This window comes from Mytilus edulis, chromosome 1 (assembly GCF_963676685.1).
Source record: "Mytilus edulis chromosome 1, xbMytEdul2.2, whole genome shotgun sequence".
Lineage (NCBI taxonomy): Eukaryota > Metazoa > Mollusca > Bivalvia > Mytilida > Mytilidae > Mytilus > Mytilus edulis.
The window spans coordinates 34,159,585-34,178,338 of record NC_092344.1 but is presented as its reverse complement, the minus strand read 5'-3'; the positions used below and the strand labels follow the sequence as shown (position 1 = coordinate 34,178,338).

At 31.6% G+C, this 18,754-nt stretch overlaps 1 protein-coding gene across 1 annotated transcript in view; it reads left to right on the top strand.

Annotated features, from left to right (window-relative positions):
* Positions 1 to 13,209: 13,209 nt before the first annotated feature.
* Positions 13,210 to 18,754, top strand: part of LOC139481547 (allatostatin-A receptor-like) — a 53,902-nt gene continuing 48,357 nt past the window's right edge. The window contains exon 1 of the mRNA XM_071264965.1: positions 13,210 to 14,277. Coding sequence (XP_071121066.1) covers positions 13,868 to 14,277 — 410 coding nt within the window. The 5' untranslated portion in view covers positions 13,210 to 13,867. The remainder of the gene's footprint in view (positions 14,278 to 18,754) is intronic.

Genomic DNA, 18,754 nt, shown 5'->3' with positions numbered 1-18,754 from the left:
ATTTGGCCTACACAAATACTGCTATTTCAGTCAGGCCTAAATTAAATATTGTTTGTTTCCCCAATCCCGACCCTGCAAAGCCAGGTGTGGGTAGGTACATTTGTAGGTTGGAAAATAATTTTATTTTTCCATAAGCTTGAACAATATTGGACGATCCGGCAAGCCTGAAAATTTGAAATTAATAGAATAATATTTGACTTAGTTTTGACAATAAAATTTTATGAGCTGCACCAATTTTGCAGGGTTTGTCGGGATTGGGGAAACAAACAATATTTAATTTTAGGCCTCAATATTCATTGGCATAACAGCCTTGTACTTACAAATTGATGTTTTTATAAGATTGTAGTTTGAACAGTTCAATGTATGAAATATGAAACTGTTTTTGGATAGCTCCTACATAATTTCACACAATATTTTTTAGTATCATGAGTTCATAAACATGTATAAATGCAGCACCTGCATGTTCAAGTAAAAAGTGCCATTGGGATATATGTCAATCATGTCAAATTTTAAACAAAGTAATATTTAAACATAATGAACCTTTATATCGAAAATACAAGCATTGTATTACATTATATATACATTTCGTACCTGGTTTTTTCACCTTCCTACACACAAGGCTTGGACGGTCTATTGGTGCCCTTCTTTTCCGGTTCTGCAGCATGAAATTTTCCTTCTCAGCTTCACAGGCGCCTGCAGGAATAGGATCGGGATATTCCTCAGTCGGACCGTTCCCCCTTACAAAGTGCAGTGAGCAGATGTAGCTATATTTCGTCACTTTTTCAACGTTCAGGTCAGGTCGTCCGCAGGCTCTTATCCATCTTTCACACTTCACTCTATTCCGTAATGGCTTTGGGAACGGAATAAAGTGCACATCCTTCTCCGCGAGTCTCTCTGGGTACCTACTGTCACTCTTACAAACCCCGTACATGCAATTTTTGTTCACCATAGTCAATCGGAAATGTGTTTGTTTACCCTGGTTACAATGGCGGATTTGGAAATTCTGCCCGCCTTTTGGTACAGTCAATATAGATTTCGAAATTCCGAAGTTACATACTTCCGGTATGACTAATCACCAAACAATGTGCAAGTGGTCTATTGTTGATATTCATCCCATATGTACATAGTGTTAAATTAGGTATTTATATTACAGAACTTTCTTGGTATTCCTTATTGGAAGATTTTATATGCACTGAGGTAGTATACCTAAAACGACAAAGTTATTTTTCATTTACCTGTATATATTATGAGAAACTGTTTTTTTTTTTAAATTGATTATTTTCTAAGGGTTGTTAAATATTTTGCTGTGGTGTCTTGCCATGGGTTTGTTTGTTTGCTTTTTGGCCTTGAATGTGTGTTCCTAATATTTATTTAACTACGTTTTTGCATTCAGGTATCGCAGGTCAAATTTATTCGTTTATCGTGTGTTAATTTACGTGTTGAAGGCCGTATAGGCGATTGACTTTAACCATAAAATTAAATTTTTAATGCACCTAACTAAGACACGGCTAAATTATATATCATTTGAAAGCTACCCATCTGTACTATCTGTTTTGCCCGGTCGTAATAAAATCGTACGGTGCAATTTCCGTCAAATCAAGATCAAAGGCCAAGGACGAATAAGTGCATATTTTCTAAGATTTTAGCCTGATTGCATAATATGACTTTTATATACTAAATTCACATATGCAAACAATTTAAACTTTTAGCAGATAGATTAACAGTCATTATTCAAATGCATTTTTTAATATTTAAAGCGTGTTTTTGACAGAGAGCACATGTTTCCTGAAATTCGAGTAAAAGTTAACAAAATGTGTGAAAACCCAAATTTTTCTTTCTGGTGCAAATGCTAATCAATTAAAACTAAGTGAAACCCTGTAATGACTATCAAAGGAGTTTTTGACATCATAAAATTCCCTAAAATTATGCTTACTTCTAATCAAACAGCAAATCATAACAACGCATACAGTTGCCCAAAATACCGCCATCTGCGAAAAAACAGCTTTTAAGCATTTCTTCCTATTTAAACATTGTATGTGGTCAATATAAGATTTAATAAACAAATTCTTAAGAATCTGAAAAATTTAGAGTAAAAAAATATGTGCGCGAATCATCTTATTGCTTGAAATAAAGGGGGTGAAACTAAGAGATTGTAATCTGCATTGTAACTACCAGACTGAAATAAACATATTTCGACTTTTCTAATTGTTTGATTTCAAGCTTCATTATAAATATTGATGTAGTGAAAAGACCTTTTATTTATGTAATGTGAATTGAAACTTTAGACGAAAATAAATAGAAAATAAATTGATGAAAATTGAAATTTCAAAGAATTTCAAAAACTAGTAAACACTTATAAAACTTGACTACTTGATTTCTTAAATTGCTTTGTTCATTGTTTACATGCATTAATTCATCAAATAAGAATAATTTTGAAGAAAAAATATCCATTAATACGCAACGATTCTAGTTACAACTAGACTTCCTGAATAGCTTGAATGACTAGTTCATTTTTCATACGAGGATGACCTCATGCAAGAGTTTCTGATGACGACTGAAAAGAAGCTATCATTATCTTGAAACTTCACTTTCAATTATATAGATGATGTCATCTCACTGAATAGTGCAAAATTTGGACTCGTATTTTCCATTGAAATTGAAAATAAAAGACTCAACAGATATAGTTTACTCTATCACGTATCTTGAAATCGATGATGAGGGTTGGTTGAGAACAAGTTTTACGACAAAAGAGATGAGCATAAAACAACCCATAAAAACACTCCTTACTACCAAATTATAAACGTTTCATTTCTATGTAACAACATTATAGCAACGCCTGCATATCTATACTACTAAAGGAGGAGAACGATTTCATTGAGCCTCAACTCCTCTGAAATAAAGGCAACTATAGTATACCGCTATTCAATAGTCATCAATCGATTTACTAGTAACTGAAATAAATCTGGGTCACAAAGCAAAAACTAGGAAAACGCATCAACTATAAGAGGAACACAACGATATAACAGAAACACAGAACTGCTACAAAAAACAAACGCCAACATACAAAGAAACAGATTATTCGATACCAACTGCCATATGCCTGACTTGGTAATGGACATTTGAAGAAAAATGGTGGTTTAAACATGTTTTAAACCAGAGTTCAAATGCAAAGTTGAAATCATCCCTTTGAAAATTTAATGGACGCCACTACGAGCTGGTTGACAATTATGAGATATCTGTTTCGCCAGATGACGACTGATAAGTTCCATCGACATAACCAAATTGCCGTCATTTCTGCCGTGAATGTCACCAACCGAATAAGGCTTGGCACCGAGTTTAGCAATATATGAGCCACAAGACGGGTAAAAGAGAGCCGTGGTGTAGTGGTTAGTGCATCGGACTACTAACACAAAGGTTCCTTGTTCGATTCCCGTTCCGTGAGATTAAAAAATCTGAATTTTCGGCTCTTCCTTGATACCATTTGTGAGTATGGTCTTGAGGAAACGATGAAAGTCCGTCGGAAGGGGACGATAAATGGCTGACCCGTGTTAAAAGAGAGCCATATCTCTTGCACGTTAAACACACCTTTGTAGATTTCGAAAAAGAGCAGGCTAATGCCGCTACAAGGCAGCACACGTACCTGCAAAGTGGAAAGCGATTAATTTAAGTTGCAAAACTTGTTTCCCAATCCACTATAAATAAATATGTTTAAACTAAGACGGGTGTCACATGTGGAACATGATCTGCCTACCATTCGGGAGCCCCTGAGTTCACTCAAAATTTTTTTTTTGGGGGGGGGGGGTTTGTGTAACTCAATCTGTAGTTTTATATGTTGTGTTTTGTATACTGTTGCTTGTCTTGTTCGTTTTTTGCCCGGCTTTGTCAGATCGTTTTTAATTATGAGTCTGATATCCCTTTGATATATTTCGTCACTATTCAAATAGTAAAAGGTTTAAAAATTATAGATCAGTGTAGCTAAATGTATCATAATAACGATTTTGTTCTATATATATCATGTATATATCATCGTGAGCAAATTAAGTTATTTTCGCGGATATTTGTCTTATTGCGTTAATCTTCTTCACATTACTTTGAGGTGATTTTTTGGCCGATTTTCATCACTGCAAGTTAATGTCTTTAAAGTAAAATAATACCAAAGGGACAATCAACATCTCAAACCATGAATCAAATAAAGTTAATTAAAACCATGAACAAAATAAAATTAAAGTCCAAGAGACGAACAACAGTCCAAAAAACACAGCATACCATGAAAACAGCGAATGATCTTATGAGGTCAGGGAGGGTATTTAACTTTTTCATTTTGTTAATTCACAACTGCTTATAGTGTTTAACGTACATAATGACATGCATTTGTATTTTTAAAGCTTATGTAGAAAATGCTCAAAGCATCTTTTATTCAATTAATTAAAGCGATTAAATTTCTAAACACATTTAATATGACTTACTATAACACGATTTTAAACTAAACAAGAAGCAGCCGCATTTTATTTAGTTCGTTTACATCCCGCTTTAGACAATCAAGTGTTTCTAAACAAGGTTACTTATTTCAATGTTGCCTACGATTTAGTCGAAAAGTAATGTTTGCATTTAAACATGCATGATTACAAAAAGTAAAAAAGTTTGACTTCTTAAAAAACATATTTTAACCTCAATTACCTCACATATTTTCTTTTCTTACTTTAAATACCCCTTCTATTATTATGGAAAATCATTCTTCTCCCTGATATTCACAATTAGCGATGTTCTATTTTAACATAGATTAACAAAATGATCGCTATTTGCAGATGGCAGATTTTTGGGCAACTGCAAACACTTTAATAGAAGGCTGATCCGTGAACATTAATTAAAAATTGCATCATAAAATTACAAAACAAATATTCCTTGACCTAAAACATATACATTTATCTATTTTTTTAGCATACAAATATCGATTCCCCAAGATATATTTTGCTTTTTGGATAATTTTTCATATTTTTTTAGGATTTGTGATAAATTTCAATTTTCGGGAAATTTTGCGCATCGAATCTCTTATTTTTTGTTTGATTTGAAAATTATGTATCATGTTCCATAAAGTTCATATGATCTTTGGAAAATTTTATGGTACAAGAATTAGAAAATGGCGTTTTATTTAGTAATCGCAAAAATTAGAATGTTTGTTCATGACCTTTGACCTTGATTTAACAAAAATTGCACCGTACGATTTTTTTAAGACCGGGCAAAACAGAACGTACAGCTTAACAGCTTTCGAAAGATATATAATACAGCCGTGTGTTAGGTGGGTGCATTAAAGTCGTTAACTAAGCGTCTTTTTGAAATAAGTCACTCGCCTAGTACGTTGACCTATAATGGTTTACTTTTATAGATTGTTTTTTGGATGGAGAGTTGTCTCATTGGCACTCATATATATCATATCTTCCTATATAGTACGATGATCAGACCCAATATTTTTAAAATTTAATCGTCAAACATACTATATGGCTATATTATATATCATTGGATTCGGAAATATGAGTACTTTTGGAATATCGATGTCGTAAAAAAAATGTGGTAACAGTTTTGCACAAATTAAGGTCATCATAGGGGATATGTCATAGTTTTGAAGACGAAAAACTACAAAAGAAATTAGGGAGAGCCTGTTGGTTTTCTTTCACAGAAAGAAACTTCTTCGAGTCAGGAATCATTCTTCCTTCAATAATCCGATAAACTGGCGGAAGCTGTAGTCTTTGTGCGGCTTTCCTTTCCAGTGTGAAGTGTAACCTTTGAACTACCGATACTGTGATTTATAGGCGTATAGTCCTAATGACGACTAAAATCTTTTTCTTACTTGGTCACCGTACTAATATCTAAGTCTTATAACAAAAAGGATTGATGATAAATTCTCCTATTTATAAAGTATGTTTTTTTTTTTTTTTACGAAGGCTAAATAAAGGCAACAGTAGTATACCGCTGTTCAAAACTCATAAATCCATGGACAAAAAACAAAATCGGGGTAACAAACTTAAACCGAGGGAAACGCATTAAATATAAGAGGAGAACAACGACATAACATTAAAATGTAACACACATAGACAAAATCCCACGAGAAAAACAAATATAACATATATATTTAACATCAAAACCAAATACATGAATTTGGGATAGACAAGTACCGTGACACGTCTTATCGCAATGTGAATTTACACTAAAAAATAAGAGAAAACGAACGACACAACGTTATAATGTAATACACTCAGAAACGAACTATAATATAACAATGGCCGTATTCCTGACTTGGTACAGGGCATTTTTAAAGGAAAAAATGGTGGGTTGAACCTAGTTTTGTGGCATGCCAAACCTCGCACTTTTATGGCCATGTGAAATATAACATCAAAATGACAACACAGGACTACAATATAAATAAATTGGAGAACACAATTGACAAAGAATCACACGAACAACAGCTAAAGCGTGCATAAGCAATATACAACACATTTATAAAAAAGCAGAATAACAAAAAGGTGTTTCATGTGTACTAAGAACATATTGTCCTCTGAGGGCAGTCCAGTAAAAATGTCAAACTTAAGTTATAAACAACTCGAATAACAAAGTTGAAAAGAAACCTTGGATTTGACCATTATATTCATATTGATTTAATTTTGAGGTATTAACAGGGTCTTTTGTGAAACTAAATAAGGAGTACTGTACATGTTTGTTTTGAATTGCTTCTCCGTTTTCCAGATGAAATAAAAATATAGCTCTCCCCTTTACACGTAGCAAGCTAACAAAGGTGATTTAGCCTCAGTGGTGGATCCAGGGGTATATTTTACGGGAGTTGAAACCCTCTATTATTTTACGATTTTTTTCAATGGGGATCTACAATCTGTCGATACCTGTAACTTGGCATTGCACAATGTCATGTTTTTCTCTGACTGTTTATGATGTCTTTACAGTAAATCCTTTGGATGTTGGATGTGTACGGATTGAAAGTTTAGTCTTAGATGCATGATTTTTTTATTAGTTGTTAGTGGCTTTGAACTAGCTGTCAGATAACTGCAAATACTCTCAGATCTGTTCATTGTGTCTTTTTGTTGTCGGGATGTACAAGTTCCCGGCCACGTCCACTTTTATTTTTGTCCATCTAATGAGTTAAGCCTTTTTAAATTGATTTTTATAGTTCGTTCTTATGATGTACTGTTATACCACTGTCCCTGGTTAGGGGAGGGTTGGGATCCCGCTCTCATGTTTAACCCCGCCACATTATTTATGTTTGTGCCTTTCCCAAGTCAGGAGCCTGTAATTCAGTGGTTGTCGTTTGTTTATATGTTACAAATTTGTTTTTCGTTCATTTTTTTTGTATAAAATAAGGCCGTTAGTTTTCCCATTTGAATTGTTTTACTTTGTTATTTAGGCCCGAGAACACAGTTATTTCGTAGTGCATTACTTTTAGGCAATAAATTCAAATTAAAAAAATCACACCTGCTCTTTCTCAAACAGATTTTTACAGTGTAGTGTACTACTAGTGAGACAAATAATATCAAAATTATAGAAACTTCTACCAGCTCTAACTCAAAATATTGACAATTCTGTGTTAAAGGGGTGTAAAATTCAGTTTGACAGCTTCAGACGTGATAAAATTTGACCTTTTTGAACTGGACCAATTCACTACTTAACATAAAGATACAGCACCCAATTTTTTTTAACATGTAATTACATTCCTCTACTTAATATTTCACGCATTTAATATCAAGAAATAAATTGGGAAAGTGCATCAAATAAAACATGCAAGTTATACACTATTTAAAATAGGGACTATATTCGTAGACAACGAAAACCAAAAGACGATAACCACATCTTATTTTTTATATTTATATATATGGTTGGAAATCCATCCTGAACCCGCCTCTAGTTAACATCTGTAATAATAGGATAAAATTTGGAAAACCTCTTGATTTCGGTATGTCCTTTCCGTCTTTTTTAAACGATGTTTTAATGTATTATTGTTGTGTCCTTTCGCATCTACCATGTCATACAAATATTAGGATACGGCTTGGAAAGTTCAATTTCCGTGATATGACCTATCAAAGGTCTTTGATACACACTTACAATAGTTGTTTGAGAGATTAGAATATGTTTTATACTGACATATTCGTTTTACCGATATTTAGAAATCAAGAAAATTATCTGTATAAACAAATATCTATTCAAAGTATTCTCGTGGTTTTTTTTCTAGTATTTATATACATAACACGAAGTTTTCCAATTTCAAATATATTTGGCAACCATTTTCCCGCCTCTCAATCCGATTTCTGATGTTATCAATGGTATAAAGGCCAAATTATACTGTAGAACTCGCATGTTTCAAAGTCATACTGAAAATTTATTATCTTTAATGATCTCGAGAGCTTTTCTTTATGTTTTTGAGCAACGAATAATTTGTTGGAACGTTATTATGAGCGTGTTTTCAATTAAACACCTCAAAATCTAACATGTCTCTTCGTAATATGTTAGTGCATAATAAACATAATCGAAGTAAAATAATGAATCAAGTGCCATGTTTTTCTTAGATATATATACTACATGCATGAAACATATTAAACAATGGGAAACTATATAGGAAGAAGCAAATAGAAAACTTTGAAACATATTTTGAAGAATTAAAAAGAACAAATACATTCATGTCAAATCTAGATAAATCTAGACTAATACAAAAATGTGCAAAAGTCACGTAAAAGTGCTGACATTAAATCCTTGGCTTAGCACGGATGTATGGAGGGGATTTTATGCAAATTAGGCTAAGCTTAGCCGTATAAACTTACTTCGAATATTTATCAAGATAGCAATTATTTGGAACCATATTCAGATAGCAGCAAATGATTAGTAAGTTAATTAAAACCATGGCAACAGTGCATGCGGATCTTATTTCTTCTATGACTGTAAAATATGTTTTTAACCGAATGAATGATGTGACGTCAAAATGTTTATGTTTTTTTTTAATAATGGAATTTGATCAATTTTGTTTGACCTACATGTCAAGCTATATGATGTGATGTCGAAAAATCTAGTGATTTTAACACCTGAAGAAAAAGATTAATTTTACGACCCGACAAGACATTCCGCGAGTCATTAGATTGTAAGAAGATACAATTTCTAAAGCTGCAGATAATGAGTATTTGTGAGCTACATTTAAGTAGTGAGTATACTTCCCGAAATGTCGAAAATCTCACAATTGAAAACCCTTATATAGAAGTTCAGTGAATTCCGATTCCTTCTATCGAGAAAACCTTGCTAGATAATGCGAACTCCTGCAAATCGTATTAACAGATATTTTAGTTTTCAGGTAAATAAAGTAAAATTGGAACCATCTCATTTTGTCTTTAAGTTGAGTCACTCTAAATCGAACTCATAATTGTATAATAATTATTATTCATGCTATTTTTTTTATTCTTAGAGAAAACTAACAGCGAGACAAACGACAGATGGTTCTTATTAAACTGTTCAGTGTTAACCCGTTCAATATGTGTCAGGCTTGGTATTGATTGTGTGCATGTTATACATGTTATACATGTTATATATGTTCGCTTTTTTACATTTATTTTGCATGTGCTTTGTTGTTGGTGTTTTTATATGTTTTATATTATATGTATTTGTAGGTATGCTTCTATATGGATTATGTTATATAAAAAAGAAGATGTGGTATGATTGCCAATGAGACAACTATCCACAAAAGACCAAAATGTCACAGACATTAACAACTATAGGTCACCGTATGTTCTTTTTTTAATATATATAATTTCTATTTTTATTTTTGTTTATTGTCTATTGAAATTGTGTGATAAAAAAAATCAATGTACTGATTATGCCCGTAATGGGTCCATTATTGGAAATAAAATATATTTTATCTTATCTTGTCTTATATAAGTAAATTATTATGAAAGCTCTAAATAGTTCATTTTCTATGTAATTCTATGTTTATATAAAACAAAATTCTGCTCAAGGTGGTATGGGTGTCTTCCGCCATCTTGGATTGTAAAAAACAGAGGACCTGAGGTCCAGATTTTTTATCATGTAAGTAAAATTTGATTCAGGAATGCAGATATTTAACGTGAATTTATTTAAAAGAACCAATTTATAAGAATATAACTTATATATATTAAGTGTAGATTATTTTTTGTTGTTTTTTAATATTTTCAAATTCGCATTTTAGGGGGAGGTAACTCTTAAACAGTGCATTTTCTGAAGGAATCTACATGAAATTTTCCTATTTTGTATTTTAGCCGAAAAAAACCGTACGGTGACCCTATCTTTTCTTTTGATATTCTCAAAGCATTGTCTGAAAGCTATCTTTTACTGATTTATTTTACAATTCTATCATTTCGTTTAGTTTATAATCACAAAATGGTGTTTTTTCCTTTATAATCCATACAAAATGTGTCATTTTGTCACAACCTGTAGTTTGAAAAATGCGCGGTGACCTATCATTTTTATAATATTTTTGAACATATATCAATAGATACTACGTTTTGGTAAAGTATGAACAAATTCTATCATTTTTATTTTAGACTCCCATACCACCTTAAGGGAGTTCTCTTCTCAGTTTCAAAACAATTAACTTTCAAAACACTAGTTCATATTGATAGGGGATTTATAAAGGAATCAAAAGAGCAAAAAAGTATATAGGTCAATGTGGTTGCTTTCGAGATATTAGCCATTGAAATTTTGGCGGGAAATATTCTCTCTTGACTTTTCATAGCATTATCATTGACATGTTTCAGTTCTAAAAAACTATAAAAAAATAATTAAAATTGTATAAAGACTTTTACAGATGGTTTATCATGATGCATGTAAAAGATTTATAAAAATAAAAATGGGAGTCAATGGGCAATTTTTTTTGATGCATTCAAATGGATAAAACCAGAAAATTCCAAAAATCTGACAAAATTCCATAACATAGCAAGCGAACTTCCTTAAATAAAAAATGATTACTTACTTCCGTATGTACTATGAACATAAAACGATAAATAACTAGTTTTCATTTCATTATGATGAAACTGTGCGAAAAAATACGATGTAAATGTCATTAGCAAAATAACAAATTTGTAAAATATGATCGGATTTTACAACGATCATACACGAAAAACCTAGTTGCGATTCATTACAACAGTTAACTCGGGGAAATCGAATGTTCAAACACATTTTATTGAGATTTATAATACGATTCTGCCAAAAGGCTGTAAAAAAGTGGTGCATTATGGACAGCAAATTACATTGCGAGGAAATGAATCGGATTATAAAGTCATCGAGTAAATAGTTTAAGTTCTACTTGATTTACAATATTCCATATTCGTAAACAAATCCATTAATCTTTTAAATCAAGCGTTTGGGCTCATTTTTTTTATGGATGAAACTAATAACGAGTTACATAAAAACGAAGTCTCTAATTCAAGAACAACCTCATACTTAAGGATGTTTGCTCCTCCATTTTTTGACTTTTTGACAGTTTTTCGGAATCCTCTGGTTTTATCCATGTATTGTCATTAAAAAAATTTGCCCACTAACCCCTACTTTTTTTTTTATAATTTTATTACATAAAGTTTAAAAAGCCATATTTCAAAATTTTATAAAATTTTTGTTATTTTTTCATAGTGTTAGAAACAAATAAGGTGCCAATGTTAAATATATGAAAAATCTAGAGAGAATAATTTCCCGCCAAATTTTCAATGGCTTATATCTCTAAAATGAGCACACGGACCCTCCATTTTCTTCTTCTTTTGTAGTTTCATTATTTATATACTATCTATTCATAATAGTCTTTTAAAAAGCTTGTTATTTTTTTAACAGAGTAGCGAACATCCTTAAAGAATAATTCTTCATACGGAAGTATTTTGTTACTCTTTAATTGCTTTATTGATAATTTTAAGAACGTTACTATCTGTTTGATCAAGTAAATCATTATGATAGTTTTTCATTAACTGTTTTGTCGAACCGTTCAAGAATTCTAGAGCAGTCTTTAAAGTGCCTGTATATAGTGTATCACCTTTGCGAAAAAATCCGTGTAATCTAAATTATGCATCAGCATGAGGGTTTTCATTATCTTTTCGTCGTATGCCATCCATCTGCAATAAATGGTAGAAGATATCACGAAAGGGTAGATTTAAATATCATAAGTCGCAAAAACATACATCATAATCAATAAAAACAATTATTCAAAATTCAAATTATTTAAGCTCCGAAAAACTTTACCAAATGAAATTAAGATTGACTCCAATCATTCCTAAGGTTTCCAGTTTAAATTTAATTCATTCAGAAACTCGCATTCATCAACCAACGTGGCTACGATCACTAAAATAAAGCATAAGGGTTAAATGAAAATAATTGTCTTATAGCTTGAAAATAATAACTTCATTCCACCATACCATAAAAATTATGCTAGAGGAACGCTCTTATTACTGATGGGTATAATATAAACGCAGTAGTTCATACTGATTATGTGTGTTGAATACAAAATAAAAATAGAGAAAATTGGGTATGAAAGCCTGTGATACACATCTCCACCAGAGACCAAACTACATTCACATTATCAACTATGGGTCATCGTTCGGCCTCTAACTATGATTAAAAGCTATAAAAGGCGCGGAAATGACCAACTAGAAAAACTAAAGGTCTGGTTTATGTACAAAATAAAAAAAAACAAAAATGATATATATCACAACAAACGACAGGTTCTTGACTTTGAATGGGTACAGGTGTAGAGAATATTACACTCTAACTAAAAATGAAAATTTACAATAGCCTTTAAGAGGCTCCAAGTCAGGAGCCTCTGGCCTTTGTTAGTCTTGTATTATTTTAATTTTAGTTTCTTGTGTACAATTTGGAAATTAGTATGGCGTTCATTATCACTGGACTAGTATATATTTGTTTAGGGGCCAGCTGAAGGACGCCTCCGGGTGCGGGAATTTCTCGCTACATTGAAGACCTGTTGGTGACCCTCTGCTGTTGTTTTTTATTTGGGCGGGTTGTTGTCTCTTTGACACATTCCCCATTTCCATTCTCAATTTTACTGTATGTGATCTGTTACAGTTGTAAGATAAGAAATTATTAATTATTCTCGTATTCTTTTAAATTGCAATAAAAATATCGTTTCCCAACTTTTTGTAACAATGAAATTTCCCTTTTTCTACATTTTTGAATATTTGCCATTAACATACTTTTATTCATAATCTTTTAACATTATCAAATGTCTGTTTTTCTGCTACGTAATATATTTTAATCCCTGTAACTATGTGGTATGAATATTTTTACTAATATCGTAGAGGATCATTCAACTAAAATTTTGAGGAAATCCTTTCACTTTTTTGGAAAATCATATTTAAAGGACGGACGCAAATTATTGAAAGCATGTAACGTGTAATATGTGCCTAAAAATAATCTAATCATGATTTTTTTGCGTATCCAAAAATGTAAACCTTTATTTATTCACCTGTTGTGTGTAAAAATTATATTGAAACAGTGAAATGATTTCTGTTAATTATATTTTATATGTTGTATTTGTTGCTTATTAACGTTAAACTCTTCTTTTGATATTAGTCGATCTCAGTATAGAAAATTTATATTGGATATTTCTTAAATATAACTTTGTGTTCCTGTGAAAATAACTAATACAGGGAATCAATAGGAATCCATCAGTTCTTACTTAGCTGTTCATTGGACAATTTCTGGAACACTAGAATAAGCATCTGTTTTAAGTTAAACATTTATTAAAGCAGATCGGAAATGGATCCATGAAGAAAGCAAGTATGTAACATATTCAACTCTACTTTTAAAGTTTATTTCATTTGCTATAAGGACTTTATAATAGGTTTAACTTAAAATGGCTAATAATTCATTGATGGATTTTAAATATATCAACTTTTCATCTGAATTGTCATTTGAATATCATGGAGACATAGAAAATTTGAGAAAGCCATGGGTACGTGATGCTCATTTTATACCCACGGTAACTATATACAGTGTAGCTTTCCTTGTCGGATTAATAGGGAATGCATTGGTAATTTTTGCTGTATTTGGAGACAGAAAGTCTAGAAGTGTTACGAAAAACTTCATGGTTAGTTTAGCTGTTGCTGATATACTTTTTCTTCTGGTGTGTGTTCCTTATCAAACGATAGGATATACTATAAATAACTGGTCATTAGGATCCGTTATATGTAAACTTGTTGGATTTGTGGAGATGTTAACAGCCATGGCGTCCATCCTCAATCTATCATCTGTAAGTGTTGAAAGGTAAGTTCGTTTCACTTTTTTGACTCTAGATTATATTAAATTTTACGTTTTGTTTATTTTAAAGTTCATGTTGATATTAAAGTATGTTCGTGTAATCATATTTGATGCAACTTGCATATGATTTAATTAGAGATGATAAACGCCCAAAGTTCAGTCATACAGCACTAACAAGTCTTAATGCTTTTACAGTCTGTACAAACGACTTCAAGTCTATAAGTTTGAATGAAAGAATGAATATTTTATTGTTTGAATACTATATGCATACGACATTGATATCATAAATGCAGATTGTATACAACATATGGTTCAGCTTAAAGTAAATAACAAGTAATGCATGCAATCACTTAATTGTTCGGTCGGTTTACTTGAACACATATTTTTGCAACTTTATGTGGTCACTTAGAGGAGATTTCTGATCGATAAGACTTTGTAATAAAATATTGTTTTGGCTACTTTCTGCTGTCTATGTATATCCTCTGATCTTCATTGCTAAGCTGCTCAAGATATAAACGCGGATATGCTTATGTTATTCTGTTGATGTTATATAAGGTAGCAGTCCAATCATTTTCATGTATTTAATCATTATTGAAATTTAATAATAATTACATTATATTTTTGTTTCATTATAATACTTTATTCTGATTGGCTAACTGTACATCATGTGTTATTCCTTAAGCAATTTCATTACTCAATAAAACTTATTATTCATGATAACACGTGGTCCACAATAAAGTGCACATGTGAATTAAAAAAAAATATAAAAAACTCGTGTTTTCATGATCATAGCTAAAAAATTTAATTATAAGTATTGAATGCTTCTTTTTGTAACTTCATAGGGTTGTAAAAGCGTTGACCGTGCGCACATTTTTAGAATGAAGCCCTTCCGCGCTTCATACAAAATGTACTTCGGTCAAAGCTTTTACACCTCAATGAAGTAACAAAAAGAAGCATTCAATTCTTAAATATACGATCGACCTTCACTACATATGACGTGTAATTGATTTCAAGTGGAGGGGTACTCATTTCATCGGACTCGAAAATTTCTACAGAAGTATTGTGTTTGAAGTTTACTTTCAGATTCAAAATGTTTGTATAAATATTTTTATATTGAAGATCTATTAATGTAAGAATTGAATACTGTTTTTAAAATTTATAAAAAAATGAAAGCGCGTCTGTTGCTGTATTCATACAACATCTGCAGGTTACATGCTATCATTTCATATGAAGTAAAGGAAAAAAAAACCTAGTATGCGATTCTAGTCAATTTGAATTCATTAAAATGTTTGTTTACGCCTCATTAAAAAAGAAACAATCAAGCTACAGTCAAAATGAATATAAATACTTCATGGCCGATATCAATGCATACACGAAATTGAAATGTGTATTTACATCTCTGCTTAAATGAATTATTCAGATATATAAGCGAGCTTAATTGTGTGTGTCTGTAAAAATAGGAAAATGAATAAAAAAAAAATAAGGATACTATCGTCCTAATTACATATACTGTAGAAACATCAATTTTCGTGGGGTTAAAAAGTAGTGGTTTTGTCTCTGTTCCGGACCATATGAATATTTAGACCATATGCGTATGGTCGGGGTAATTAACACTCTGTTACAGTTTACTTTTAATACTTCTAAACTCTTCATATGGTATGAACAATCATTAAAAAGACGCTATCATATAGGTTATTTTATTATTATATAATAATAAAACGATTAGCTAAATAAAAATAAGAAGTTTCACAAAGTTAATTTTACTTACTTGTCAAAACTATAATAAACACATTTTAAACCGATGGTCATTACCGATTTGTTATTATGAGTGAATGGCAATATGTCGACTTAAAAAAATAAATTCCAAAAATTTCGTAATGAACTGTTACACAAAAAGTCACTGGAAAGTAACATAGTTTATTTAAGTTATCTTGTGAGTATGGTGTATTACAGTCATGCTACGATATTTGAGATCTAGCGCTTCTTAAAAACACCGTCGACATATCGGATTGGCCTAAGACCTCAGTATCACTGTACGCAGCTACAAAAAGGCTAGCTTTTCACTCGCAAACACAAGGTGTAAATGAAAAGGATCTAGCACAACCAAGACTTGCAAATGCAAAACAGTTATGATACTAGTTGGAAGTAAATTTCACCCCAAGTCTACATGCAAGAATGTAATTAGCGATGTAAACTAACTATGGCATCAATATTTAATTTTTACGTAGTATTTGAATTATAAAAATAATACATTGTCATGTAACCATCATTTTTTTTTTAGATTAAGGTTTTGTATTATTGAAACTGTTATAATGTAATTTAAAAAATACCATACCTATATCATGTATATGGTCCAAATACACATATGGTCCGGCCCGTTAATATCCAAACGAGTATTATACTCATATGGTCCGACCATACGCGTACGGTCGGACCATATGAGTATACGCATATGGTCCAAATACTCATATGGTCCGGAACATCTCTATATTCGATTTCATTGGGATTTAATTTCGTGGTTTAAAAATAAAAGGAACTGACATTATATGAAGGTTAAATTTTCGTAGGGTATCTAATTTCGTGGATATATTCTTCCCACGAAATAAACGAAATTTAATCCACCACGAAAATTTTGGCTGTTCAGATTTGAGTAATGTATGAAGTTCAACACTATTTCAATGGAATTATAATCGAAGGATTTTTCTTTGTTACGGGTGTTCTATGAATACCATTAATAGCATAACCGTGCAGGACTTGAACTTACTAAGATTTTCCCATAGAGATACTGAATGTAAATATTATGAAAATTACTTGAAGTTAATAGGCCGGAGTTTCCTTATCTTTAGTTTCTTCTTTGGAAAATGTTTACATTAACAGCTTTAGCATATTGGCCCTTGAGGGTTTCAGTAGTACGGAATCTGTATACAACATCTTATATAAGATACGTTTATCATTGAACAGAAAATAAAAGTACAAAACAAAGAACATCATTCTTATTCTTTTTCCTTAAGAAGTTTAATTACGGTATATAACTATTTGTGTCAGTTCATAGTCAGGAGCCTACAATCTTGTGGTTGTCAATGGTTGCTGTCTGTCATATTTGTTTACTGTTGTCTCATAAATCTTTGGTTTTCCTCGTTTGAATTGATTCGCATTTTGTCATGTTGGAGCCTTGTATAGCTGACTACACATTGTTGTATAGTGACGTATAGTTATTTCCTTCAACTTCATTTATATCATTTGCATTCATACCACATCTCTTTCTTTTGTATTTATTTGGTATTGACCAAATATAGGAGTATTTAATACTGTGTAAAATCTCACGGGAAACATGTGGAATTTTCCGATTTAGATTTATAAGGCATATTTTATATATAAGATACAATAGTCAAAGAATTCTGCATTTACCTATGATTTTCAGTAAATAAATTTAATTCTTTTCTCTAAATCAAAGATCTCAAAGAGTACGTAAAACCTAATCTGGATGATTTGACCTTTTTTTTAAAACTTTGAAGCAATCTCAGATTAGATATCCATCAAATGATTATCAAGGCATAGACTCACTCAAAACAACAATATATGTTTAACGAAGTTAAGTTAAATTTAAGATGAGAATGGAATCGATCATCCTTTTAAAATTAATCCTTTAACATTTGTTCTGCTGACAACAAAGGGAGAAATTGAGTAAGGGAAGTGAAAGTCACGTGGTGAAAGTCAGTTTTACATGGAATATATTCATATCAAATTAATCCGTGCAGAACTTTAATAACTCTGTCTCAGAAGAACACAGATACATTAAAGTAATATATTATACAATGCATTATCGTCATGATCTTAGAGGTAGGAATTTGATATAACGATATGGTCGTTTGGACTGCTCCTGTCTGCCAGCATGATAAATGCTGAATTGAAGTTCTTGTAGATATACTAGATGTATAAGTATAGATTATCATGATGATTCTGATTTCCCCCATTTCTTAGACGGTTTACACTTGAAAAAAGTAACAGGAATAGGGTCTTTCCGCACATTGTGACGTCGATCATATTTTCACCTCAAACATTGTGACGTATTCATATAATGCTAATTATCATTAGCAATATCACGTATCATAATAATAACTGATGTCACGAATGATACTTATTTCATCTAAATAGACAAGTTTAAAATGCCATTAATTACAAATGTATGTATTTACAACCAACATAAACAAATAGAAGAAATGTGTGCTGTGTTTTTGAAAATTAAATATAGGGCCTTAGAATGAAAGGTTTTATGCTTTATGCAAAATGTGTAGGGTCGGTTGAAAACAAAACTTTACGACAAAAGAGATGATTTCAGCTTTCCAATTGTGAACTTTCCATTTCTAAGTAGCAACATTCCAGCAGCACCTGCATACGGGGTATATATCTCCCAATTGATACGATATTCCCGTGCTTGCATTTCCTATCATGATTTTCTTGATAGAGGGTTACTTCTCACAAG